Source organism: Beta vulgaris, chromosome 2, assembly GCF_026745355.1.
Source record: "Beta vulgaris subsp. vulgaris cultivar EL10 chromosome 2, EL10.2, whole genome shotgun sequence".
Classification (NCBI taxonomy): Eukaryota; Viridiplantae; Streptophyta; class Magnoliopsida; order Caryophyllales; family Amaranthaceae; genus Beta; species Beta vulgaris.
In genome coordinates, this window is record NC_079203.1 from 52,775,975 (window position 1) to 52,798,907 (window position 22,933).

General features: G+C 34.0%; 3 protein-coding genes across 18 annotated transcripts; 2 read left to right on the forward strand and 1 right to left on the reverse strand.

Moving 5' to 3' along the window:
* Positions 1–1,646: 1,646 nt before the first annotated feature.
* Positions 1,647–2,882, forward strand: LOC104906047 (ribulose bisphosphate carboxylase small subunit, chloroplastic 1). The gene is made up of 3 exons (XM_010694752.3): positions 1,647–1,866; positions 2,268–2,402; positions 2,503–2,882. Exons 1-3 carry the CDS (start codon positions 1,693–1,695, stop codon positions 2,731–2,733), a joined length of 540 nt encoding a protein of 179 aa, XP_010693054.2. The 5' UTR covers positions 1,647–1,692; the 3' UTR covers positions 2,734–2,882.
* Positions 2,883–6,298: 3,416 nt separating this feature from the next.
* On the reverse strand, positions 6,299–14,434 carry LOC104906024 (uncharacterized). Of its 3 annotated transcripts, none has more exons than XM_010694725.4 (11): positions 14,294–14,434; positions 13,288–13,412; positions 12,532–12,912; positions 12,018–12,125; positions 10,728–10,818; positions 10,310–10,378; positions 9,287–9,364; positions 8,192–8,284; positions 7,974–8,024; positions 7,121–7,357; positions 6,299–7,024 (listed from the first exon to the last, which is right to left on the reverse strand). In XM_010694725.4, the coding sequence occupies exons 2-11, from the start codon at positions 13,374–13,376 to the stop codon at positions 6,890–6,892; spliced, it is 1,332 nt and encodes a 443-aa protein (XP_010693027.2). In that variant the 5' UTR covers positions 13,377–13,412; positions 14,294–14,434; the 3' UTR covers positions 6,299–6,889. The 3 variants fall into 3 exon arrangements, with proteins under 3 accessions (XP_010693027.2, XP_010693018.2, XP_048495435.1); XM_010694716.4 differs by having other exon boundaries at positions 13,288–13,417; positions 14,294–14,431; XM_048639478.2 differs by lacking the exon at positions 13,288–13,412 and having other exon boundaries at positions 14,294–14,432.
* A 102-nt stretch (positions 14,435–14,536) lies between these two features.
* On the forward strand, positions 14,537–22,703 carry LOC104908164 (uncharacterized). Of its 14 annotated transcripts, none has more exons than XM_057392783.1 (14): positions 14,537–14,678; positions 14,994–15,049; positions 15,361–15,448; positions 15,530–15,604; positions 16,774–16,932; positions 17,031–17,134; positions 17,223–17,303; positions 17,390–17,453; positions 18,683–18,794; positions 19,716–19,901; positions 19,979–20,089; positions 20,194–20,232; positions 20,618–20,786; positions 22,344–22,703. In XM_057392783.1, exons 2-13 carry the CDS (start codon positions 15,017–15,019, stop codon positions 20,760–20,762), a joined length of 1,197 nt encoding a protein of 398 aa, XP_057248766.1. In that variant the 5' UTR covers positions 14,537–14,678; positions 14,994–15,016; the 3' UTR covers positions 20,763–20,786; positions 22,344–22,703. The 14 variants fall into 14 exon arrangements, 10 of the variants coding, with proteins under 10 accessions (XP_057248766.1, XP_057248770.1, XP_057248765.1 ...); XR_008968327.1 differs by adding an exon at positions 20,884–20,963 and having other exon boundaries at positions 14,581–14,678; positions 14,994–15,448; XR_008968329.1 differs by adding an exon at positions 20,884–20,963 and having other exon boundaries at positions 14,581–14,678; positions 14,994–15,448; positions 20,629–20,786.
* Positions 22,704–22,933: the final 230 nt, after the last annotated feature.

The window sequence follows — 22,933 nt, forward strand, 5'->3', positions numbered from 1 at the left end:
TTATCTCTAATTGTATGTAAGTAAAAATTATAAAAATTTTATATTATGAAAGCTTACATCGAAACGAATCAAACAAGACCCCACATGACTATATTTTGTTTAACATATAAATCAATAAATGTGGTCAAATAAGAGAACATGAATAGTGCAATTTGTCAAACGTTGCAACTAAAAGAGAACGGAGGTAGTATATCTAAACTTATTGAAATTTTTTAGAACTTGGTGTGAATTTAACTTATTTAAATTTATTTTTTTTACGAATTTTTTGAAATAAGTCTAAAATAAAGTTGAAAATAAGTGAGCTTAGAGTAGAGGTGATCAAATGTTGAGCCAGCTTCGGGACGAGGCAGGCCGGGCCAAATTTTTAGATTAAAAAGACAATTTTAGTCTGTCCAAAACAAACAAAAAGTTCGGATCGGATTGAGTCGAAAAAATTGACACAAATAAATCTGCCCAATTCCAAGTAATTTTTGGACCAGGCTAACCTTGATCTGCTCTATATTAAAGTGTGTTTTGTTCACCTAAACTTAAAATTGAACTTATCAGACCTAATTGAACACAATATTTTTTTTATGTATACACTTGATTAGACTTAATCAAACCTGGTTGGACCTCAAACTTATCTCTATTATATAAGCCAAGGGAGGAGGTGTGGTGTCCTCTTTTGAAGTGACTAAAATACCCTTAATGATCTAATTAATGGAATGAAAAAAATTACAAAAGCAAATCATTTAAAAATTTTCATTCCAACTTACCATTTAAAACAAGTTTAAAATAGTATATGCATCAAATACTTCAATCAAAAATTAAATGGACAAAATACTTATACCTTATAAAAAAAAGATGGCATACATAACGTGCACATGAATTAAAAGTCTGAACATTCACTGCCTTTGATACTCTTTAATTCAGTTAAACCAACTCATTATTTTTGTTCTTTCTGTTCAATATTCATTCACAAAAAATTAATGTTAACAATCACTCACAACCTTTTTTTTTTTTTTACATTAGCGAATTAATATATCTAAATTCATCTAACTATTGAATTTTTCACATTTAAGTTTAATCATAAATAAAGTACGAATGTAGTATCTAATAGAATAACAAATTTTAAAATTAACGCACACATCGCGTGCATATGGAGGCTAGTTCTTATAAAGTGAAGACAACGTAATCTTAATATAGCGTATATATATTCTTGAATATAAATTAACATAATTAATTGAACTTATATAGACATCTTTTCAAAATAAGTTAAAATAGACAGAATACTACCTTAATACTTCATATCATGACAGCATGAGAAACTTATGGTTTTCATCCAACAGTTTTCTACCTGGCTTAACTTAAAAATAAATGTACAAACAAACAAACCAATTAAAAAAGTTAGAAAATGAAGTTGAGGTGGAAAATGGATATATGTTCATCAGAAATGAGGAAAACCTTGAAAACATCATCTTGAGATTGAGTCCTATGTGGCTAAGATAAGGACTATGGCCTCACCCACTTAATTCAAATGGCCAAGAAATTTCAGCAAAACAATATCACATCTTTTTATTAAAAAATGTGACCATTAATCAATCTGTGGCAACTAAGCTTATACTTCATATTGATCACTAGTATAAATTGCAATGGTGCCTTAGAACAACAACCTCACTCTAAGAAAAAGAGAGAAAAACACAAGGAGTAGAAATGGCTTCCAGCTTGATGTCTAACGCCGCCGCAGTCGCCGCCGCCAGCAGTGCTCAGGCTAACATGGTGGCTCCATTCAATGGCTTGAAGTCCACTTCAGCTTTCCCTGTCACCAGGAAAAGCAATGACATTACTACTCTTGCTACCAATGGAGGCAAAGTCCAATGCATGCAGGTATATAATAGTATCTCCTTTCCTTTTTAATAGTACTAACACTTTCACTTTTGACACTATTAACAAATTTTCCAGTGACTATCATTTATGATTTATGGTTAAGAAAAAATATAGTCATGTAAAGTCGTCTTGTTTGATTTGTGTTGAATTATTTCTTCTTATAAGTCAATTTATGAAGTGGTATAGGATGACTCGTGCAATGAGGGATTCACGATTTGAGGGACGGGAGTTACGGGTAAAATTAAATCAACTAATTAAATAACATGATGTGAGGTAAGGTGAGAGAGCAAATTTCAATGCCTGAGATCATAGAATACGTAATTTTTGTTGAGTTTAAATTTGGGCATGACAATCTTGAATCTACTTATGAACTAATCTTGTGCTTATGTAACATTGTATAGGTATGGCCACCACTTGGCTTGAAGAAGTTCGAGACCCTCTCTTACCTTCCACCTCTCACCACAGAGCAATTGCTGGCCGAAGTCAACTACCTTCTAGTTAAGGGATGGATTCCTTGCTTAGAATTTGAAGTCAAAGTAAGATTTATTCTCTTAAATCACTTACTGATCCGAAATGATAATATGCTATTTTTTAACATTTCGCTAACAAATATTGTACTATTTGTATATGTTGTAGGACGGATTTGTGTACCGTGAGCACAACAACTCACCAGGATACTATGATGGTCGCTACTGGACTATGTGGAAGTTGCCCATGTTTGGGTGCACTGACCCAGCTCAAGTAGTGAACGAGGTTGAGGAGGTCAAGAAGGCTTACCCTGATGCTTTTGTTAGGATCATTGGGTTCGACAACAAACGTCAAGTGCAATGCATTAGTTTCATTGCATACAAGCCTAAAGGCTACTAATTAATTTCATAATTTGCTTCATGCAACCATTTCATAATAAGTTGCTTTTGCTTTGGTTTTTTATGGAATTTTAGAGAGAGCATAATTGTATTATGCGTAAATTGACTTGTTTTCTGATCATTATGAAATGAAATCTCTCTTCTTTGAAAGTGTTTCAATTTATCAACATTTGCAATTTCCTTTTAATTCCTAGATATAATTGTTCTGGACAAAGTTGTCATTTAGCTAGCTTAGCTAAATTATATGTTTTTTTTTAGGGAAAACCGCAACGAACGGTCTATTTTAATAGATCAGAACGAGTACTGTTGAAAACGACAAAAGGGAAAGCATGGTTCCAAAAGTGCTAACCCACCTCAACAGGCTGAAATTGGGCTAAGCTAAATTATATGTTATTTGATTTATTGACAAATAAAATTTTCTAAGAATCATAGAAATGATGGAGATAATATGCAAAAAAGAAAGAACTAAAGAATGATATAATAATTGATGAATTTTTTAGAAATTTCTTTTAGCATAAATCATATACTACATGACAATACATGTTTTGTGCCTATCATGTATTAATCATTTTGATTTCGATCTTTTAATATAGATCTATATAAGAGATACATTGGACTAATAAATAAAAGAAACTACCTTTTACAATTTAAAGATTAATTCTACTTTGCACCCAAATATAAGATTACAGGCTAATACTAACTATCTTTTACCTATTATTCTACCTCGATTAATTGAATTGAAAAAATAGGTTCACTAACAAAAAAATGTGTTTCCTCCTTTAATTTCTTGGAGTTTCTTTAATGTCCAACAAATTCCAAACATCATGTTGCCAAACAATTTCTTCTACATCTTCTAAAATTTTATCATTATCAATTACCGTATTGTAATAAGGATACCACTCAATATTGTCTTCATCATAATTCCAAAAATTATAATCCATCTTCACCTCGTCCAAACTCGAGATATTATTTAAATTTTCTCCTTCACATATAGAACTCATCCTGTTTTTAATTTGATGTAAGAATTAAATAAAAAAATTGATAAGAGACAAACATATGAAAAAAAAAAGAAGCAATGAAATAATTTCATGAACATTTGGAACAAGAATTAGCATATATATAGAGAGGCATAGTTGGAGAGAATGTGATATTAGGTCGGTACTTTTTTTTTTTTTTGTATTGATGGGTTTAAATGAAATTAAAGTTTGTTGTAGGACAAGTTTTATGGTCAAAAAATGATGACAATTTCGTCTAGAAAAGGAAAATTGATTTAGTAAGAGTTGGAAGGATTTTTGCTAACAATATCACAGAAAGTCCGCGTTTGAATTGATCTCAATTTGCCAAATAGATGATGACACTTGCTATTTGGATGGATGTCCAACCACTATAAATGTGGGATATCCACATTTGACGACATATTGAAAACTTTCATCACCACATAATTTGCCAATTTATCTTTGTTGCCTCCCCTAGTCCCTTCTAGATAAATCCGGACAATACCTCGAATTAGTTACAATAATCAAATATATTATAATTTATAAGTTTCATGATTAATTTTACAGTTATTCGAAATTTTCTATCTAGTGTATAATTGGATAATGGACGTTATGACATGAAAAGTTGTTTTTTTTTTTTTAAAAAAAAAAAACTTCTAATGGAGTAGGAGATAAAATAACAATTTTAATGAAATTATAACACTTTATTATGTTTTATTTTAAAACATTAATATTGAAATTGTAGTGGGTTGGTGGTTAAACTCCCACATTTCATTTCAAAGGACATGTGTCCGATTTCTATTAGCTACACATTGTTAATATTTTTAATGAGATCATAAACATGGCACATTCCTTGACTAGTTGTCATGTGGTACAGTTCCTTCGATAGGAACGCCTTTTAATATATTTGTATAAATATAGTAATTTGCTTTTTGAACAATTCGCACGATCTGCCTTATTTTCTTTTACTAATTTAAGTATATAATTTGATGTTATTGAGTAATAGAAGTATGTTATTGGATTTACCCACATTTATATTTCTAGAACGATCTTTTTTTTTTTTTTGTATTGATGGGTTTAAATGAAATTAAAGTTTGTTGTAGGACAAGTTTTATGGTCAAAAAATGATGACAATTTCGTCTACAAAAGGAAAATTGATTTAGTAAGAGTTGGAAGGATTTTTGTTAACGATATCACATAAAGTCCGCGTTTGAATTGATCTCAATTTGCCGAATAGAGGATGCCACTTGCCATTTGGATTGATGTAGTCGGACCACTATAAATGTGGGTTAACCAAATTTGACGACATCCTGAAAACTTTTATGACCACATAAATAAACTAGTATTTTATAGTATTTTGGCTTGGACGATGCCCAAGTCAGTTACAAACTTATAATGATCAAATATATAATAATTCATGAGTTTCATGATTAATTTTATTAGTTATTAGAATTTTTTTTATCTAGTGTTAAATTGGATAATGGACGTTATGATAACTTTTAAGGAAGGAGGAGATAAAATAACAATTTTCAATGGTATTATAAGACTTTATTATGTTTTATTTTGAAACATTAAATATTGAAATTGTAGTGGATTGGTGGTTAAAACTCCAACATTTCATTTCAAAGGGCTTGTGTTTGATTTCTAATAGCTACACATTGTTAATATTTTTAATGAGATCATAAACATGATACATAAGTTGGAGAGTGTCATGTGGCACCGTTCCTTTGATAGGAACGCCTTTTAATATATTTGTATAGATATTGTAATTTGCTTTTTGAACAATTCGCATGCTCTACCTTTCTTTTCTTTTACTAATTTAAGTATATAATTTGATGTTATTGAGTAATAGAAGTATGTTATTGGATTTACCCACATTCATATTTCTAGAAAGATCTTTTTTATAATATACATATTCATGACAATTATTAATATTAATGATCAAAGTTGTACATAATATGAAATGAGGTTCATTTATTGATAAATAAAGTTATTCATGTAAATTAAATATAATTACAAAAAATTAAACGTTTTTCAATAATTTATGTAATGTATATTTTTTTTTAAAAAATATTAATTTATTGCTAATATTTAATTTCATAAACTAAAAAAATAGTAGATTTTGTTTATGAAATATATCCAATAATATTAGGCTGATTTTATAGATAAAGAAAATTATAATTGTTAGGATAGTAATTATTACCATCTTTTTTTTTAATTTTTATAAAAAAGTTATTAAGCAATTGCAAAAAGAAAAGAAAACTATATTTATCACGGTGATATGTTTTGGTTTTGTGGGCCTACACATTAGAGAGTCATCTTTCCTTTAACCCAAATGATATCTCCTTCAAAAGCCAAGACACACCCAAGAGCTGCATATTGAGTAAGAGATAGCTCTCCGTTTACTCTCTCTTTGGAGAGCTAGTTGGAGAACCTCATTGTACATACTCCTAGACGGTTAGACCTATAACACAGTCGATAGATGAAAGTCCAAAAACGTAGTAGAAGGAGCACACTACATAAAAGAGAAAAAAGTATAGAACAAAACGAACTATCATTACGACAAAATGATTGGTAAATACTTTTTCCATTCCATATTACTTGCAACACTTTGACCAAAAAGCTCTTAATTTCAACAGTAATAAAAACATCTTCAGAATATATGGTTCATTTTTCTAGTAGCCCATAATTCCGTTGTGATTATTGGAAAGTAACAACCAATACAAGTTGAAGCTGAGGTTCACGCTAGTAAGTGGACAGTGGAACATGGAAGGGTTCCTAGTTTATCAATGTGACTGATATGCAAATAGTACATAGCAGTGCATCATTTTATGTAATTTTGGAACTTGTTTAGAGTATTTTGGAGATTCCACAGAAAAATAAAAGTGTATTTTGAAAAGTTTGACTCTCTTCTTTCTCCGAAATCATAAAAAGTATCACCGTAATATGTACTTGTGTTAGGAAATACTCCTAAATCTATCCTAACAACTTCTATATCACAGCGATAATTAAGTAGTTTCTCGCTCACTTACTAGGTGTTGGGAATTAGAGGGGACTCAGGGAGGATCCTCACACTCTCAATCTACTAGCTTGAGAAAACCCTCTCCTTCAATCTAGAAACCGAAAATCCGAAATGAATCCTCTCAAACAAATTGTTGCCTTCTACAAAGAATGATGGTTGCACAGCAAACAATCCCAAACTCTAATCTTTTCAGGGCACAACTTGTTCAGCAATGTCCTCAGATCACCAACTCCAAGCTTCTCATTGAAGTTGATACTTGAAGGAGATAGAATTTCCTGAGGTAAAAACGGAGTAACAGAAAAGGAAAACAAGTTGGTATTCCTGAAAAATTACAGCTTTGCTGAGAGAAAAATGTAGTGCAGATAAATTACCCTGTTGAGCCACAATAAGTAAGCAGCAGAATGAATGGCCTGTGATTGAACATCCTCAAATATGCTATCTGGAAGACTCAAGCAATCTCGAAGAAAACCGATTTCATTGTCAATAAAGATAGATAGATGCTCATCTTTATCGCCCTTCTCATTGGCAAGTCGTGAGATGCCATGTTGATCAGCTCCAAAATGTTTAACCCAAAATACAGATAGAAACCGGCGATGAAGCCATAAGGCCTGTCAATGATGTTGAAACATTAATTAACAAGAGAAATGAAGTTCAACAGAATTACCCCCTCCATCCCAAATAAAGGGCTACTTCCACAATTTAGCAAGTTTATATTTGAACTTTCCTGTTTCGATCCTAATGGCAGGCGGTGTGATTATTGGTGATAGATCTACAGTAATGCTTGTCACTCCTTAATACCTCTTTTAGCTCAAATTTAGCTAGTACAGTAGCCATATTGCATCCTTCATCTAGCTACTTCCAGCTCTAGCATATTTATCCTTTCTTTTTTACAAGGACATTTGAATCTTGCTTATTGCATTTGGAGAAGATTATTCTTCAAACTTTCATAAACTATCATTAAACAACTAGAGAACTAACATATCAGAAAGAACAAAGTTCACTAAAGCAGATTATATCTAGGGCAGAAGATCAAAATCGCATGTGACAAGCACAAAATTATTATAAAGCATTCTTTTAATCTTTGAAAATCAGTAGAACGAATTGAGCTGTTCTTAAGGCAAAAGAAAAATGTGACAAGTAATATACTAGCAAGAGAGTACCAAGTATGCAAGCAAACACAAATAGTACAGCTTTATTTCCAAGCAATAAGTTAGACATCTATACCTCTCGTCCAATATAACGTCTAATTAGCCTCTCGTTCCACTCCAGTTCATCCTGCCACCATACAGAAGTAAATAATTTAGACAGTAAAGATAAGGGAAGTTTGATTTGACTTGAGATAGTAGATTTATGTCCAAAACACATCTCTAGATATTGAAGGAATTAATACCCTCCATAAGCTAATTACAGAATGGCAGTTTTATCATTGATCAAGACAATACCTTCCATAGTTGTTGAAGCGATTCCAACTTATCAATACATGTAACCACAATTTTCCCATCGCTCACATCACCCAACATCGACAGCATTAGCTTCTGTCAAATCAGCAACATCAAAAAATATCTTAGATATCACTACTCACTAAAAAAGCCAAATCGTCCAAGAACTCTTATAGTAGTTCACACACAAAAAAAAAAACTTTCCACCATTCTCAATGACCTCGTCTGTTTTATCAAATCATTAAGTTTAATTGAACAATTCCAAATCATATGCCTGGCACTACGTAATTACATATGTCCTCCTTTGGCAGCAGATCTAGTCTAACTGATATCATGCATGACGATTTGTAGTTTTTGAGATATGAATACTCGACCTTTCAAACAAGCCAAGCTATCTAGCAGCACAATCACATTTATAAAGTAGTTTTGCAGTTTTGATATGAGCCTGCCTGCCAAACCAAGCATTCTAATTTATTGTTTAAACATCTAGAGTAAATTTCTTCAGATATAATTTGTACTTCTATTAGATCTCGAATCCTTACACAAACTAAGGAATTAATTTCTGTAATGACAGAGACCTCAAATATCTATAGACATCTTATGTTATATGGCATAAGTAGAAAAAAAGAACTATAAGTTAGCAATGGCGTATAGTTTTACAAAAGTAAAGGTCGACACACAGTATGTTTTTCAATTTTCAACTCACTTTCAGGTGCTCTACCAGAATTCAGAAGGTGGAACTTTGCTAGAGGTCAAGATCAATAGAGCAAAAAGAAAATTACTCGGTGCTTGTGGATAAATCAGCAAAACTAAGCAACAATTAGGGTATAAGAGTTCGATTGAGACGGCAGAACTCTACTTCCTGATTCTTGTACATGTAATATTGAACTTGTAATGAATAAGTTCCTTTTTACTAAAATACAAGAAAGTGGTTGCATAGAAGTATGAAATTCCGTAGAGCACTAAAAAACAAGAAATTAACTTGAAGTTTCTCATATTCTCAACAGCTAACAAGACGGGGACTAAATGCTGCAATCTAAAGTCCGAAACCCTTGAATCATTCACTGAAGATTGGAGTAATTAGCAAGGAAGGGTTACCCGTCGATAATGAAAGCAGCTATTATCAGAAACATTCAATGCAGCCCAATGTTTGTTGATGTTCAGTTCATGTAGCGCCTGCAACATTTCAGGATCATATTAGATCAGAGAAACACAGGTAGGGAAAACCATAAGATACATGTGCAGGTAGGAAGCATATCAGCAATTTCAAGTCTAGAAATTCAGGTCATACATGTTTCAAGATGGAAAGTACTGGTCAGCTGAGTATTTTACTAATTTATTTCAGTGACAAGGCTTTATGGATTTAATTGAAAGTTAGATGATATAAGATTCAAGTAAAGGCTCACAGCCATCCTGTGTGGGAAATTGTGAATAACATAGGATTTTCCAGGAGTAGCACTGTAGCAGTCTTAAGAACCAACAGGGTAGCATAAGCTGGAAGATCCTGAAGAAATATTCTTAGGAGACTAAAAACTTCGTTTCAGAAAAGGCTTAGAGACTGACATGATATGTAGGAGCCAAAATACATTGAAATTAGCTCCAAGGCAAATTGTGAGTTGTGACTTGTAACAGAAATCACCAGTTAAACTGTTGTGACAGACGCAATTAACGAAACAATTTATAATGAACAACCGACACAAGAATTAACGTGGTTCACTAACAATGTGTTAGCTACGTCCATGGGCAAAGAAGAAACAATTTTATTAGGTTTAGGAGAGAGTACAGATTATAGAATACAGATGCAGAGGTTAATAATAGGGTTTATATAGTACCCTAGTAATTAACCTAAACAGATGGGCCTAACCCCGAAAATAAAACAAACTCGATATATTAAATAACATATACCGAAAAACTATGCCCTAGCGAGACCCCCGTGCTAGGTTAATCCTAGCGCCAGATAAATAATTCAAGGCATAGTTCAACATAAACTCTTATAGAAAACTATGCCCTAGCCTCATATTTTGCATGATTTCCACCATGAAAACTACAGAAAAGAATCTAATAGTCAAAGGAGGTAAATGCACATACTGACATACATGTCATTTCAGTTCAGAACCTCACCTGTTCCTTTGTCATATAAGAAATTAGCCAACAACGGTGATTCCAAGCACGGTAGTTCATTTTAGACTTCTGCAAAGCAAGTTCAGGGTTAGTATCATGCTTTAGGAAAAGAAACTAATTCATTATTTGTTCCTTTCACAATTCTAGGCCTTGACTCATGCTACGAAACACAGTCTTCTGTATAAATTTGCACTACAAATTACAAAAAAGGTGTGGGGGTAAATAGAATAAGACTTCCTTTTCGACAACAAGTTGAGGAGAAAATTAGAAGCAAGCAAATATATATTCCACCAATCCACCATCAGTAGGTAGAAAAGCATATGAAGTTGAATGGAAACCGGCACTAACTATGAAGCCACACAACAATGAAGAGCAATTAAACCTTTAACAAAATCCAGTTCTGCAACTGAAATTAAACCTCTGCTATTTTCCTGACAAGATCAGATTCCTTCTCCAGAATCACTTCTAAAGTTGGACATCTTCCAGCAATTCTCTTGATAACCCACCTCCTATCAGAATCACAATTAAACAGGTCAAAGAAGCTTCAAAGGTACTATATCAAAATAATATTGAGCTCCCAGGGCACTAGTACAATGTAGAGTGACAATATAGGACCACAAACACCACGTAGCAATAAATTTATAAACATGGAAATGTCACCCTGACAGTCCCTGACAACAACAGAAAAATCTATAAGAAGAGAGAGAGGAGAGGTTACACAACAGCCCCTCTTCCTGTATAAATCCATCTCAAATGAGAGCTTGCCATCGATACCCTAAGATTAAAACAACTCAACATGCACCGTAAAGCTTTGCATAAGAAATCAATAATCAAGGGTCAAACTTTTCACGCTATCAAATCATCCTCCATATCTGACCTGAATGTTTCAGCAGGGGAAAACACAACAAAACCCCCAATTCCAAGTTTCCCAACTCAAGTCTTGCCTCTTCATGTATCCACCATAAAACCAGGGAGGTGGTAACCAATGAATGATCGTCGACTGTTGCCGGTGCTACAACATTCGAACCGCCGAAAGCAGCAAATTAAACACCAATAAACCATCCAGAGAAGCTACAGTTGTCCCAATTCTTCGTAAATCACATCAGATGAGGACAAAAGGCATTGGCCAGCGGTCGAGCCCTTTGAGAGGAGAGGACGGGGGTGAAGCAGCATGCAAGACAGGAAAAAAGAGGAAAGAGAGAGCAGTGTGAGGGAAGCCACTGCTTGTTGCATGTTAATTCCCATCAATTGAGCCTTCATGACATTAAAGTTTGCAGAGGAAGGGTCTAAGAAGGGAGAAAAGGAAGATTTGGAGGGAATTTGAGCCATCCCACTAAGATCTGATAGCTCATGGTAGTTTATCTCCAAGACCTTATAACACGCAATTTATATAATCTCCATTCTTAGCTGGCGAACCAAAAGGCCATTAATTCAGAGTTCTCATCCAACATATATTCTCGGAGTAAAGAGGGTATTCACATGCACCTCTCCCATATGACAAACAAACACACACACAAACACAAACACACACACACACACACGCACACACTCACACACACACACGCGCGCGCACACTCACACACACACACACACACACACACACACACACACACACACACACACTAGTAGTCTCAATTCAGTGGTCTCAACTGAGATGATATTAACAAAAACAAAAGAGAAATTACGATATCATCAAGAAGCATAATACCTGTAGTTCCAGGCACTTTCAGATTTTGGAGCAAATGACAGGACCAAAGTGGACAGAAGAAGTTCATCTGTAATTGGAAAATCATCTCGCTTTGATAGAATAAACTTCCTGTATCAATGATACAAAGAAATTCTCAGTCCGAATATGTAATATTTGCACGTGAGAACCCATGACATAACTAAAAACTCAATCTAACAAGGCAGAAAGGATATTAGACAACATGTAGATAAACTTCAGAAGGAAAAAAAAGGGACTACAAATGTCAAATTTAACAACATATTCGACTTCGCATCTTTATACTATCTTTCTGGATTAAATTCAACATTCAAACAGGCCGGGCAACATACCAAAAAAAGAACACCCGAAAAAGAATGCATAAGCAAATGGAAGAATGTAAGCTGTTCCACTATACTCCCTGACCTTCCACTAAGGATAAATACTAAAGAGGTGCAAAGTGCAAACCAAACATATAATAATATAGCAAATGCATCCAGCTAAAGAAAGCAATATGAACCTTGCATTCCATGCAGTTCCAAAGTCACTACTCAGCAATAAAAGAGCCTTGCTGTGCTTCATGACTTCAACCTCAATCTCAGAAAAGACATGGATGCTAGCCGCATTTTCATTCTTCAAAGAGAAACTGGAATGCCTTTTACAAGTTGCATAAGCATCCATGAATCTGTGCTTTGCTGCTTTATACAATGGGAGAAGATACTCAGTGGAAATCCCCAATTTGTGCTCTCTACTCCAGAAAAAAGCATTTTTTCCTTCCACTGCACTAGCCTCAGGACCCAGTCTTGCATTTATTTTATGCTCACTAGAAGAAAGAATGGCACCATCTTCTCCTTCATTCAGCATCATTAGCTGGGAAGGATGAATAAATCCCACCTCATCACTACAAATGCATCAAGCTCATTAGAGATGAGTCAATATAGGGAACAAGCAATAGACAGATATGCATATGCTGTATAAAAGTAGAATTACAGTGGATGAGTCAGAGATTTCTTTTAGTCTCCTCATGACAGGGAATGAATAAAGAATTTGCTTATCACGACAAGTATATCTCATGTTAGTGTGTGCCCTAAATTAGATAGTCATGAGTCATGACACATAAGCAATAGCGCAGCGGATTTGTCACCAAATTAAGATTATTTATGCCTAAGTATCCATAAGTAAACTAATGAGTTTCAAACCAATGACCCAAAAAAAAAAACTGAAATACAACATCTTGCAATATCATTTACAGCAGAAAGCAAATTTGAAAACTTACATTAGAGGATCACGATCCAAAATACCATTTAGTTGGTCCAAGAGCTGGAAAGCCTCTATTTCAGAACATTGTGGAACTCTTATTGCCATTTTTTCGTTGTATCAAAATTGAGAGACCTTATGTAGCTAAACTAAACAAAGTTCAAACAGAAATACATCAGGCAGCTGCATAGCATACACATTTACTTATGCTATAACCAATTTTCATTTCTACATAATCACCATCTCACATCACATCCCATAAAGACACCAAATATAATTGGTGAATTTATTGGAAATGCGAAACTACCATGGGGTTCATGTCATACGCCCAATTTCTCATTTTTCTAAAAACTGCATAGAATTTGCTTTTATGTTCATAATCAATTAGAAAATTTGCTTCTATGCATTCACGGAATGCGTTGCGTAATTAAGCATGCTACCCCCTCAATCCCTCACATAGTCACACCATGGTGAAGTCCATGTGCAAACCCTAATGAATACTTGTTTTTCTTCACGCGCTCATCCTACTGAAGCTAGCTTCCTTATCTTGGCAAATCATGCTTCTTTGGCTCTAATGTTTGTGTTCCTAACAATATCCAGCAACTTGCTCAACTGCCAACTAATTCAGCCAATTTACATAGTGCAGCATAATTCGTTTCGATCATATAACTAATAAGGGATTATATAAAGGAATTTCCTTGTATTTTCACTTCAGCCATCTCAAACTTCCCCAGATTTAGGTATGATTCATCATCAAGCTCCAAATATAAATCACTCTTTTTATATTAGAAGACAAAAGTGTTCATCTTCTTCTAACCATAACATAACTAACAAAATAGCAATCAAAAAACAAGAAGTTTAACATACAAATTGTCAAGTTATGATTCAATTGCATAGCATTTATTAATAATCAATAGAAATTAGATGGGTATGTATCAATTTTGACTTTTGAGATTCCCAAATAAAATATTTATTCCCCGAAACCAGAAATTCGAACCCAGAAAAAAAAAAACTGAAATTCGTACCTCCAAAACAGAATCTTTAGAGAGCTTGAGTTCCTTATCCTTCTATCAGGAGAGAGAAAATAATCTTACACCCTTAAAAAGTTGGAAGTTGAGCACTATTCCTTTGAATAGTGTTATGAGTCACAAAAGCATGAAAAACACTATTCCTAAGCCTTGGCAAATCTCAGCCCTCCATCTTTCCTTCCATCTCAACCGCACATTCCTTCCTTTCTCTCCTCTTCTTCACGTTTCTTCTTCACGTCTCTCTTCACTCTCCTCTCTCCTCTCTCCTCTCTCCTCTCTTCTGCTGTCTCTCTCTCTCCTCTTTCTCTTTTCTTTTTGCCATTGCGATGGAGTTATGGAGCGCCATCAAAGGTGATTCTCTCCTAATAAAAAAAAATTAAAGGTGATTCTCGCTCTCTTTTTCAATTTAACGTGTATATCGTGTTTTTCTTTGGATTTTTTCTTTGTGTTTGTCATATATTCAGTTTGTATTCTTGATTTTCCTTTTCGATTCTTGTATTTTTTTTCTTTTAAAAGTCTTTAATCTAATTTGAAATGAAGAGTGGACTACGATTTGATAGATTTAAGTTTTTGATACAATTAATTGCCATTTCTGGGTTAGGGTTCTTCTACAAATTGCCATTTTTGAGTTAGGGTCTTGATTTCCTTTTCTTGCGTGTTTGATCTTGTAACTTTTTAATGTAATTTTTTTTTACAGAAAGTTGCTAGCAATTGGAGGAGATGGCTAGGGTAATTTCTTTTGACAGAAAGTTGGTAAATTCTCTTTCCTTTCCTCTAATCGATTTTTAGAGTTTTATTTATGTTAATTTCCCTTTGATTTATTTTTCAAATTCGTTTTTTTTTATAGAAAATTCTATTTTATGATTTTTTTTCTTCCTCGAACAAGCTTGTTATATAAGGGGGTCTATTATGTTATTTATGCATATATGCAATGAGCCGATTTCTGCAAGTAGTGCTCTTTCACGGTATGAAATTATGCGTTGATTTTTCAATTGCTTACCATTTTTCTTTTATGTGCATACATGATACGTGGTTCTCCTTTTTCGAGAAACTTGATCTTGAAGGTCTATCCGGCTATGTTCATAGAAAATGTTACTGAACTCGCATTTGATGATATCACACCTGAGGATCCTGACTTCACATTCATCCAAGGTAAGTTATTTTTATACAAGATTTGATTTATTGGGTTTAAATGTACCATATAATAGAACAGGAAGAAATCCTGTGTCCCAGGTTTGGCAGAAGCTGGACTCATATCTAGCAAGCTTTCAAGACATGATATGCTTTCTTCTGCTGATGAAGAGATAGGTTCTTTTTACTTCCATCCTAACAAGTGATTCTTTTATCTGCTATGAACAAACAACCTTTTTCAGAGTTTATCTTGTTGATTGATCAAGTTTATGGACCTTCCAAGAGATGTGGAGCTGAATGTCTTAACCTAAGAAGCAGTTGGGGAAGAGGGGGGGGGGGAGTAATTAGCAAGAATAGGCCTATCTACAACTTACAAATCCCTAAATGGAAAACTGTAGCACTCTAATATTGATATATTTGATCACCAAGTTGAGTATCACTCTCGATTACCTGATCTTTTTGCATGTTATTGGACCACTCATGTTTTTAGCCTTTTGCTTATATACAGTAGGATTGGAGAAGTCAGCTGAGAACTAATGTATATAGAAGCTTGGTCTTAACCAATAAGCAAAGAACTTTTTGCCACTTTTTGTAAGGGTGCATTTCATCTTTCTCTATTTTATAATACTTGTGCCAGGTCATATATACTTGTGCGCGTAGTAAGGGTGCATTTCATCTTTCTCTATTTTATAATACTCTTACGTATTGTGGCTTGATCGATATTTTTTAAATCCTTTGTTTTTGCCGTTTTCCTTTGTTTAAGACTCTTAAAACTGAAATAGTAGGGTGGATGCCAGGTCATTTAATTTTTCCTAAAAAAGGTGAGTTTGTGCTGTAAGAAACTGCTAAAACAATACCAAAGTCTTATGAGGAAGCACAACTTGTCTATAGTGTTCCCAGTACATTAAAACCTTAATATATCCAGTTGAAAAAATGCTTTGCTTTAGTGTTATTTTACCCCATTGCTCCTTCCATTTAATATCATTTAATTTGATGTTGGAAAGACTAAAACGACTACCTATCATTTAATTTGATTTCTACCTATTATGTGTGTTTTAAAGGATTAGATATTATCAGTTAATCCTAGGTAATGGTCTTATATAATTTGTTGTTGCTTTGTGCTTATATTCACTATACATCTGGCAAAAACTTATTTAATTGAAAGCCGTGGTTATCCTTTCTTTAGTTGAAAGCCGTGGTTATCCTTTCTTTAGTTGAAAGCCATGGCCATCCTTTCTTTAGTTGAAAGACGTTTCCTGTTAAAATTCGCTTGTCTTTTTTTTTTTTTAAAGTATTCTTATTTGTTCACCATGTAATTTTTCCTTGCTTTCTTCGTATTCATGTAGATCTCTCTGCTTTGTGCTTATATTCACCAGAGATGTTTGAGGATGCATTTGAGCCTCACAGCCCTTGGAAGCTTATGCCTAATTTGACTGATGATTCTTCATTAATTAATGTGGAATTATATGAGTTTCTTCAGGCTTCCCTTCCTAATATCGTGAAAGGTTGTCAATGGGTATTGCTTTATAGGTAATCGCCTTTTCTACTATTTTCCATAATGCTTTTCATCAATTGTGAATGGTTTCCTAACTTCATCTCGTAGTTTCATCTTGTCTCTTTCAACTGAAGGGCAGTACTTTAAAACATGGTATTTCACTTCGCACTCTGATACGGAGAAGTGCTGATATTTCTGGTCCTGCCTTATTGGTAACGGCTGACATAAGTAGCTTTCTTGGAGGTACATTATACCAAATTGTTAGTCAATGACTGATGTAAAATGTTGTTAATCTTCCAGATTGTCGGAGATAGAAAGGGTGCTGTATTTGGTGGGCTCCTTGATTGTCCTCTTAAACCTTGTCCAAAGCGGAAATACCAAGTGAGTTGATTTCATCACTATTACTTTTTTTAACCATGCTATATGCTAGACTTTGCTTATGTTGAACTTAATGATATATGCAACAGGGAACAAACCATTCTTTTATTTTTACGACTAAATTTGGTGCACCAAGGCTATTTAGAGCAACAGGTAAAGATCTATCCTTTGGCTTTGTGACTTGTGTAAGCTGTGTGATATTCCGATCTGCTTGCTAGAATGTGTTTTCAAAGGACATAAACAACCTTGTAAGAATCTCACTGGGGGAGGTTCCAAGATGGTTCAATGTAGTATGCCTTTCCCTTCTCGTGTTCATACAAGTTGTATCATATTTTATGCATGTTTCTAACAAGAAGATCAATGCAGTTTATGTACTTTGTAATACGAACAAGGACAGTTTCGTTAACTGTCTGCCTTTCACTTTAAAATCATATCTGAATATTTAGGATTGTGGTTGGATTTATTGATTAAACCTCCTTCTTAAGGATGTTTTCTGTGTTGGAATTGTAGGAGAGCTTTTTGTATTTCTTGTCTTCTTACTGGACCATTGTTCTGTTTTAGATAACAATTTTTATTGTCTCCTCATCCAGTTATAGCATTGGACACACATAGTTTGTCTTTTGTCTGAATTCTCTTAAGTTTGTAGAGCATACTGGAAGCTTAGGACCTGTATAGACCCAAATTGGTTTTTATAGTTCATGCTCATTCACAAGTTCCACCTTTCCTAACTTTATCTATCCACACCCATCACCGTCTCGAGAATGGTCATGAAGAGATGGCTAAAGCGAATAGGATTAACTAAGGAAGGAAGAGTTGTAGAGATACAGTGCAATGCATCCATTGAGAGGAAATATTACTTAAAGAAGATGAAAATGAGTTACCCTTTAATGGTTATGGGTTTCTTAGAATTGTCAGTTGTGCTCATTTTTTTTTTCTTTTTAGTATGATTTATGCTTTATTGAGTTATGACATCTCATTTAGATGTGCACATTCTTGCATCCAGTTCTATAGTGTTCGTTCTCTAAGCTAGCAAAGAAAAGAATTCAGTGAGATTCTATATTCTGGAGGCTGCCAGTTGCTGGTGAAGTTGCTTTTCCCTTGTTATTAATATTGGAATCCCTGGTACCTACATGTATGATATAGGGTGTTTTGAATCATTATCTAAGCTAGCAAAGAAAAAAATACCCTGCTTTGATTTTGAATTATTAGCAGCATTTCCTTTCTGGGTATTTGTGTTTTGCTAGATCTGGGTTTTAATTGATCTTAAATTAGGTTCTTTGAAGTTCATCTTTGAGCTGCTGTTATTACAAATTTTGGAGTGTTGTGTGAAAAAAAACAAACTTTTAGAGAATAACTGGCTGATTACTTGATACCCATTTCAGGTTTGGAGGTGTTGAAATCTGAAGTTTTGGTGAATCATTTAAAAATCGAGTCTGAAATTGCAGCTGATGCATTACTAGATTATGTTACATTTCAAATTTTGCCAGAAAACAGGTCAGATTTTCTACCCTCACTTCTTATGTTAATTGTTTGTTTAGTTGTTTTAAAGCTTTTGCATATGCTTAATTGGGTTCGTTTAATTAGTGTTTTTCATTTCAGTATTTGTTTTTTGGGGTTGTAATGATATGGTTCAAGATTCTGTGTAGTGGGTTCACTGAGTTTTAGAATAGTAATTCTTTTGGGTCTTCTTCAAGCTTTATGATCTAGACCAATTCAAACTGTCAATCAAATGTTTGTCTTTGGTTTGATTTCTAAATATGGAAAAATCTGTTGTTGCATTCAGAAGAATGCTTTATGTGTCGGCAACGCAATTGACCCTGTTCTTTTTTCAAGTGACATCTTTCTATTCTTATGAATCTTAATCTGAATTGGGGGCAAGTGTACAAGCAAATTCTAATTGAATCTTAGCAATCTGCAAGCTAAAAGTTCTGATGCAAGGTTTTCGAACTGCGAAAGCGATCTTCAATTTGAATAGTGTATGTTGTGAGTTTGATGGTACAAAGTGTGCTCATGAGTCATGAGTTTTATTCATACATCTAGATCTTGTCATCTGCTTCAATGGTGAACAAGGAGGATATTTTCTACTGTTTCTTCAGGCCATTTCTTCACTCTTAAGTGTGATGCCATTAACTTGATATATTTTGGTGCTTTTTTTTAAAATTATCTTTTTGATCCGATGTTGACTGGCACATCTGAAATTCCGGGTCAGATGATTGACTTTTTCATTATGTATTTGATATAAATTATCATAATCATGAAGTAGAATATACAATTATGTATGTCATCATCTACTTACTGTTTAGCTTTTATGGCTCGTCCAATTTAAGATGTTTGTTGCAAAGGGTTTTCCATGTTGTAAATGTAAGCTCTAACTAAAAGTATCTGAATATTAAAAAATCATTTCTTTCATTTCAGATATGGTGCATGCATATGTAGTGAGGAGAAAGAGGAAATGGTTGGGGATGGTCCTCTTGAGCAGCTCTTGGAACATGTACCCTACATAAAGGATCAAATCGTTAAAGGATCCTGTGATAACTTCAAATTAGAGTTACCCAATCCCACTGGTGACAATGGATGGTTCACAAAAGCCACGTTAATGAGGTCTTGATCTATGGAATTGTTTTTTTTTCTCTCACCCATTACTGAGGGATTTGTTTAAATAACTTGTGCACGTGCAGGTTTCTTCATGTGATTGGTTCCCCAGATGCACTTAATAAGTTCATTGCTGTCAGTAACGAGTTGTCCCAGCTGGAGGAAACGAGAAAGTGTTATCTTTCATTACATATCCAGGTATATGATATGTCACAACTCACTCCTTCAGATTTTCCCTTTTGCTATCACTTGATTCTGATACTAACTTGCTGCAAACTGCAAAATGGATGTGTGCTGGTTGGCTACAGGGCGATAGGAGCGCATCATCAGATAACTCAAAGTAATTAGTCTCGCTCTATTCTTCAATCTGAATTGTAGCCATCTGTTTTGCTTTGGCTTTTTTATTGATGCTAATTTGGTTATTGCGTTTGTCATATCTACAGTTAGGGTTCTTGATTTTTCTTTTTGATTTTTGCATTTTTACTTTTTAAAGTCTTTAATATAATTTGAATTGAAGGAATGGACCACGTTTTTGATATATTTTAGTTTTTGATACTTTTTTTGCGAATTCTGGGCTACGACTGTTCTACAAATGCGATTTCTGAATTAGGGTACTGACTTCCTTTTCTTGTGTGTTTGATCTTGTGAAGGAAATTGAGATCTGAAATGTTGTAATTTAATGTAATTTTTTTTACCATGTTTTTATTTATTTGTTCATGATTTAGCGAGTTTTCAGATATACTTGGTTGGGAGAACTTCAAACGGGTGCTTGCGGATGATGTAAGAATGTTTCATCACTGCCTTCAACCGTTGTTAATGGACCAGCTAAAGAGAATCAAACTCCTTTTGAAGCCACACCACATTCATTAGATCCGTCAACACTACCTTGGACGGGTAAGGGGTAACCCATTACTTACGACTTCCACTTTCTCTATTTCATTCCTTCTCTAGCTTCCACCTTCACATGAGTTTATGATTTCGTTTCTTTTAGGAATTTTTGGATCTGAAGTGTTGTATTGATTTATGGCTATAGTAATTTGGTTTGACAGAAAGTTAGCAATTAGAAAGTTGGTAAATTCTCTTTTCTTTCCTCTAATCGATTTCTAGAGTTTTACTTAGTTAATTTACTTTGATTTATTTTTCAAACTCGCTTTTTTTTTATTATTTTAATTTTCTGTTTTGGAATTTTTTTCCCTTGGACAAGCTTGTTATATAATGGGTTATGTTATGTGTCTCTGTAATGAGCCAATTTCTTATTGATTGACATTCTAAACCATACAAAAACAAAGGATCGAAAGAATTGTGAGTACAGGTACGGATTACGTAGTAGTGATGTGATCACCATTTATGTATTCTTTGATTCATAACATTCGGTAAACTTGAGAACGGATTTAAAATAGAGTATTAATACATTACATTGATTTGCTTGAGGTCTCAAATTGAATTATCTGATTTGTACAAAGCTAATTGAACTTTTGAGGCAGAACACAGAAAAAAGAAACATTGACTGAGCATATAATTTTATCTATCTAGAGTAACAAAAAATATAGTATAAGCTAAGGAATATAGAATGACATGCTCATTTGCATTTCCAGCTTATAGGCTCATAATTAGCATATAGTATGCCTAATTTTCCAGGACTGTTGGTACTTGGGTGGCTACACAAGGGGGTGCAACCATCACATTTGCGTTCACAATTTGGAGGTCTTGAACCTAGCTCATACATTCCTCTGTTTCTTTCTGCTACTGTCGTTTCCTGTGAATCCTACAGGAAGTTTAACAATGGAGAGAGATAGATAAAAGCGAGCGTAAGTGCGAGGATGAGAGATTATACCTGTATAGAATTGTAGGGAGCTTGTAAACTTTTGGTACTTCCACCAGTGCATGAAAAAAGAGGAGCCTTAGCTTTTCTTTCCTTTCCATTTCATTTTATTTGATGAAAAAATGGAACTTATAGACGTACTTATACTGATAGCTGTGAAGACGCATCATAATTTGGGGCCAAGGCGTGATTTGCAGATTTAATGCTATGTAAAAGAACAACCTCTTTTTCATGGCTTCGGAAGTTCAAATGATGAATATGTTTTATAGAGAGAGGGAGAGAGAGAGAGGGAGAGAGAGGGGGGAGGGGGAGGGGGAGGGGGAGGGGGAGAGGGGAGGGGAAGAGGGAGGGAGGGAGAAACTCTATTACACAAGCGGGAATAAAATGGATTAAAGATATATGTACATATCTCATAACAAGAAACTTAGCTAATCAAATATGTTTTACACCTAGAATATATGTTCTTAGCATAAAGAATTTTACTTACAGCAGGAGTATCATTATGGCACTTTTATAGCCATTGTTGTATTATAAATTCTTTGAAAAAGATGTGTTAGTACATTGCACGTATGAGCATTTTTATTTAGTCTTTGATCACATGTTTTGTTGTATTTCATTCTCTCTCTCAGGATGGGTCTAAAAGAGTAGAATATCAAAAAGTCTTGAACGCCCAAATGACAGCTGCCATGAGAAAGTAGAGAGTAGAAAAGGAAGGGAAGATAGTGATGAGTCCTAACAAAATCTCAGGGTTCAGGTTCTTAAGAAGGAAGGGAAAGTTGAGTATATCATTGCCTTGCAGTGCCTTTTCTTTGTAATTATATTTTTTGGTTCCTAGAAGAAGAAAGAGATCTTTATTTGCAGAAACCTTTCTTCATCCCTTGTTTATAGTATTTGAATTTATGATTCACTCATCAGTCTACAAGTGCTTCTTCAAAGCTCTTTTATGTTTGTTACTGTACTCATTTTATAAAGGCCTCTCTTTTTAAAAATTTTCAGAGTTAATTGTTAGTGATTGGGAAGTAAACATTATAGTTACTTCTTTTTATTGATAAGTAAAAAAGATATTGTTACTTAAGTGTAAAGTGTTGGTATTACGTGGGTCATCGATTTATCTTTTCTACGAATTTAATTTACATATGACCACTTGGGTTATACACTAAGGCTTTGTTCATTTGGATTGAATTAAATTGAACTGAAATGAATTGAATAGATTAGAGAA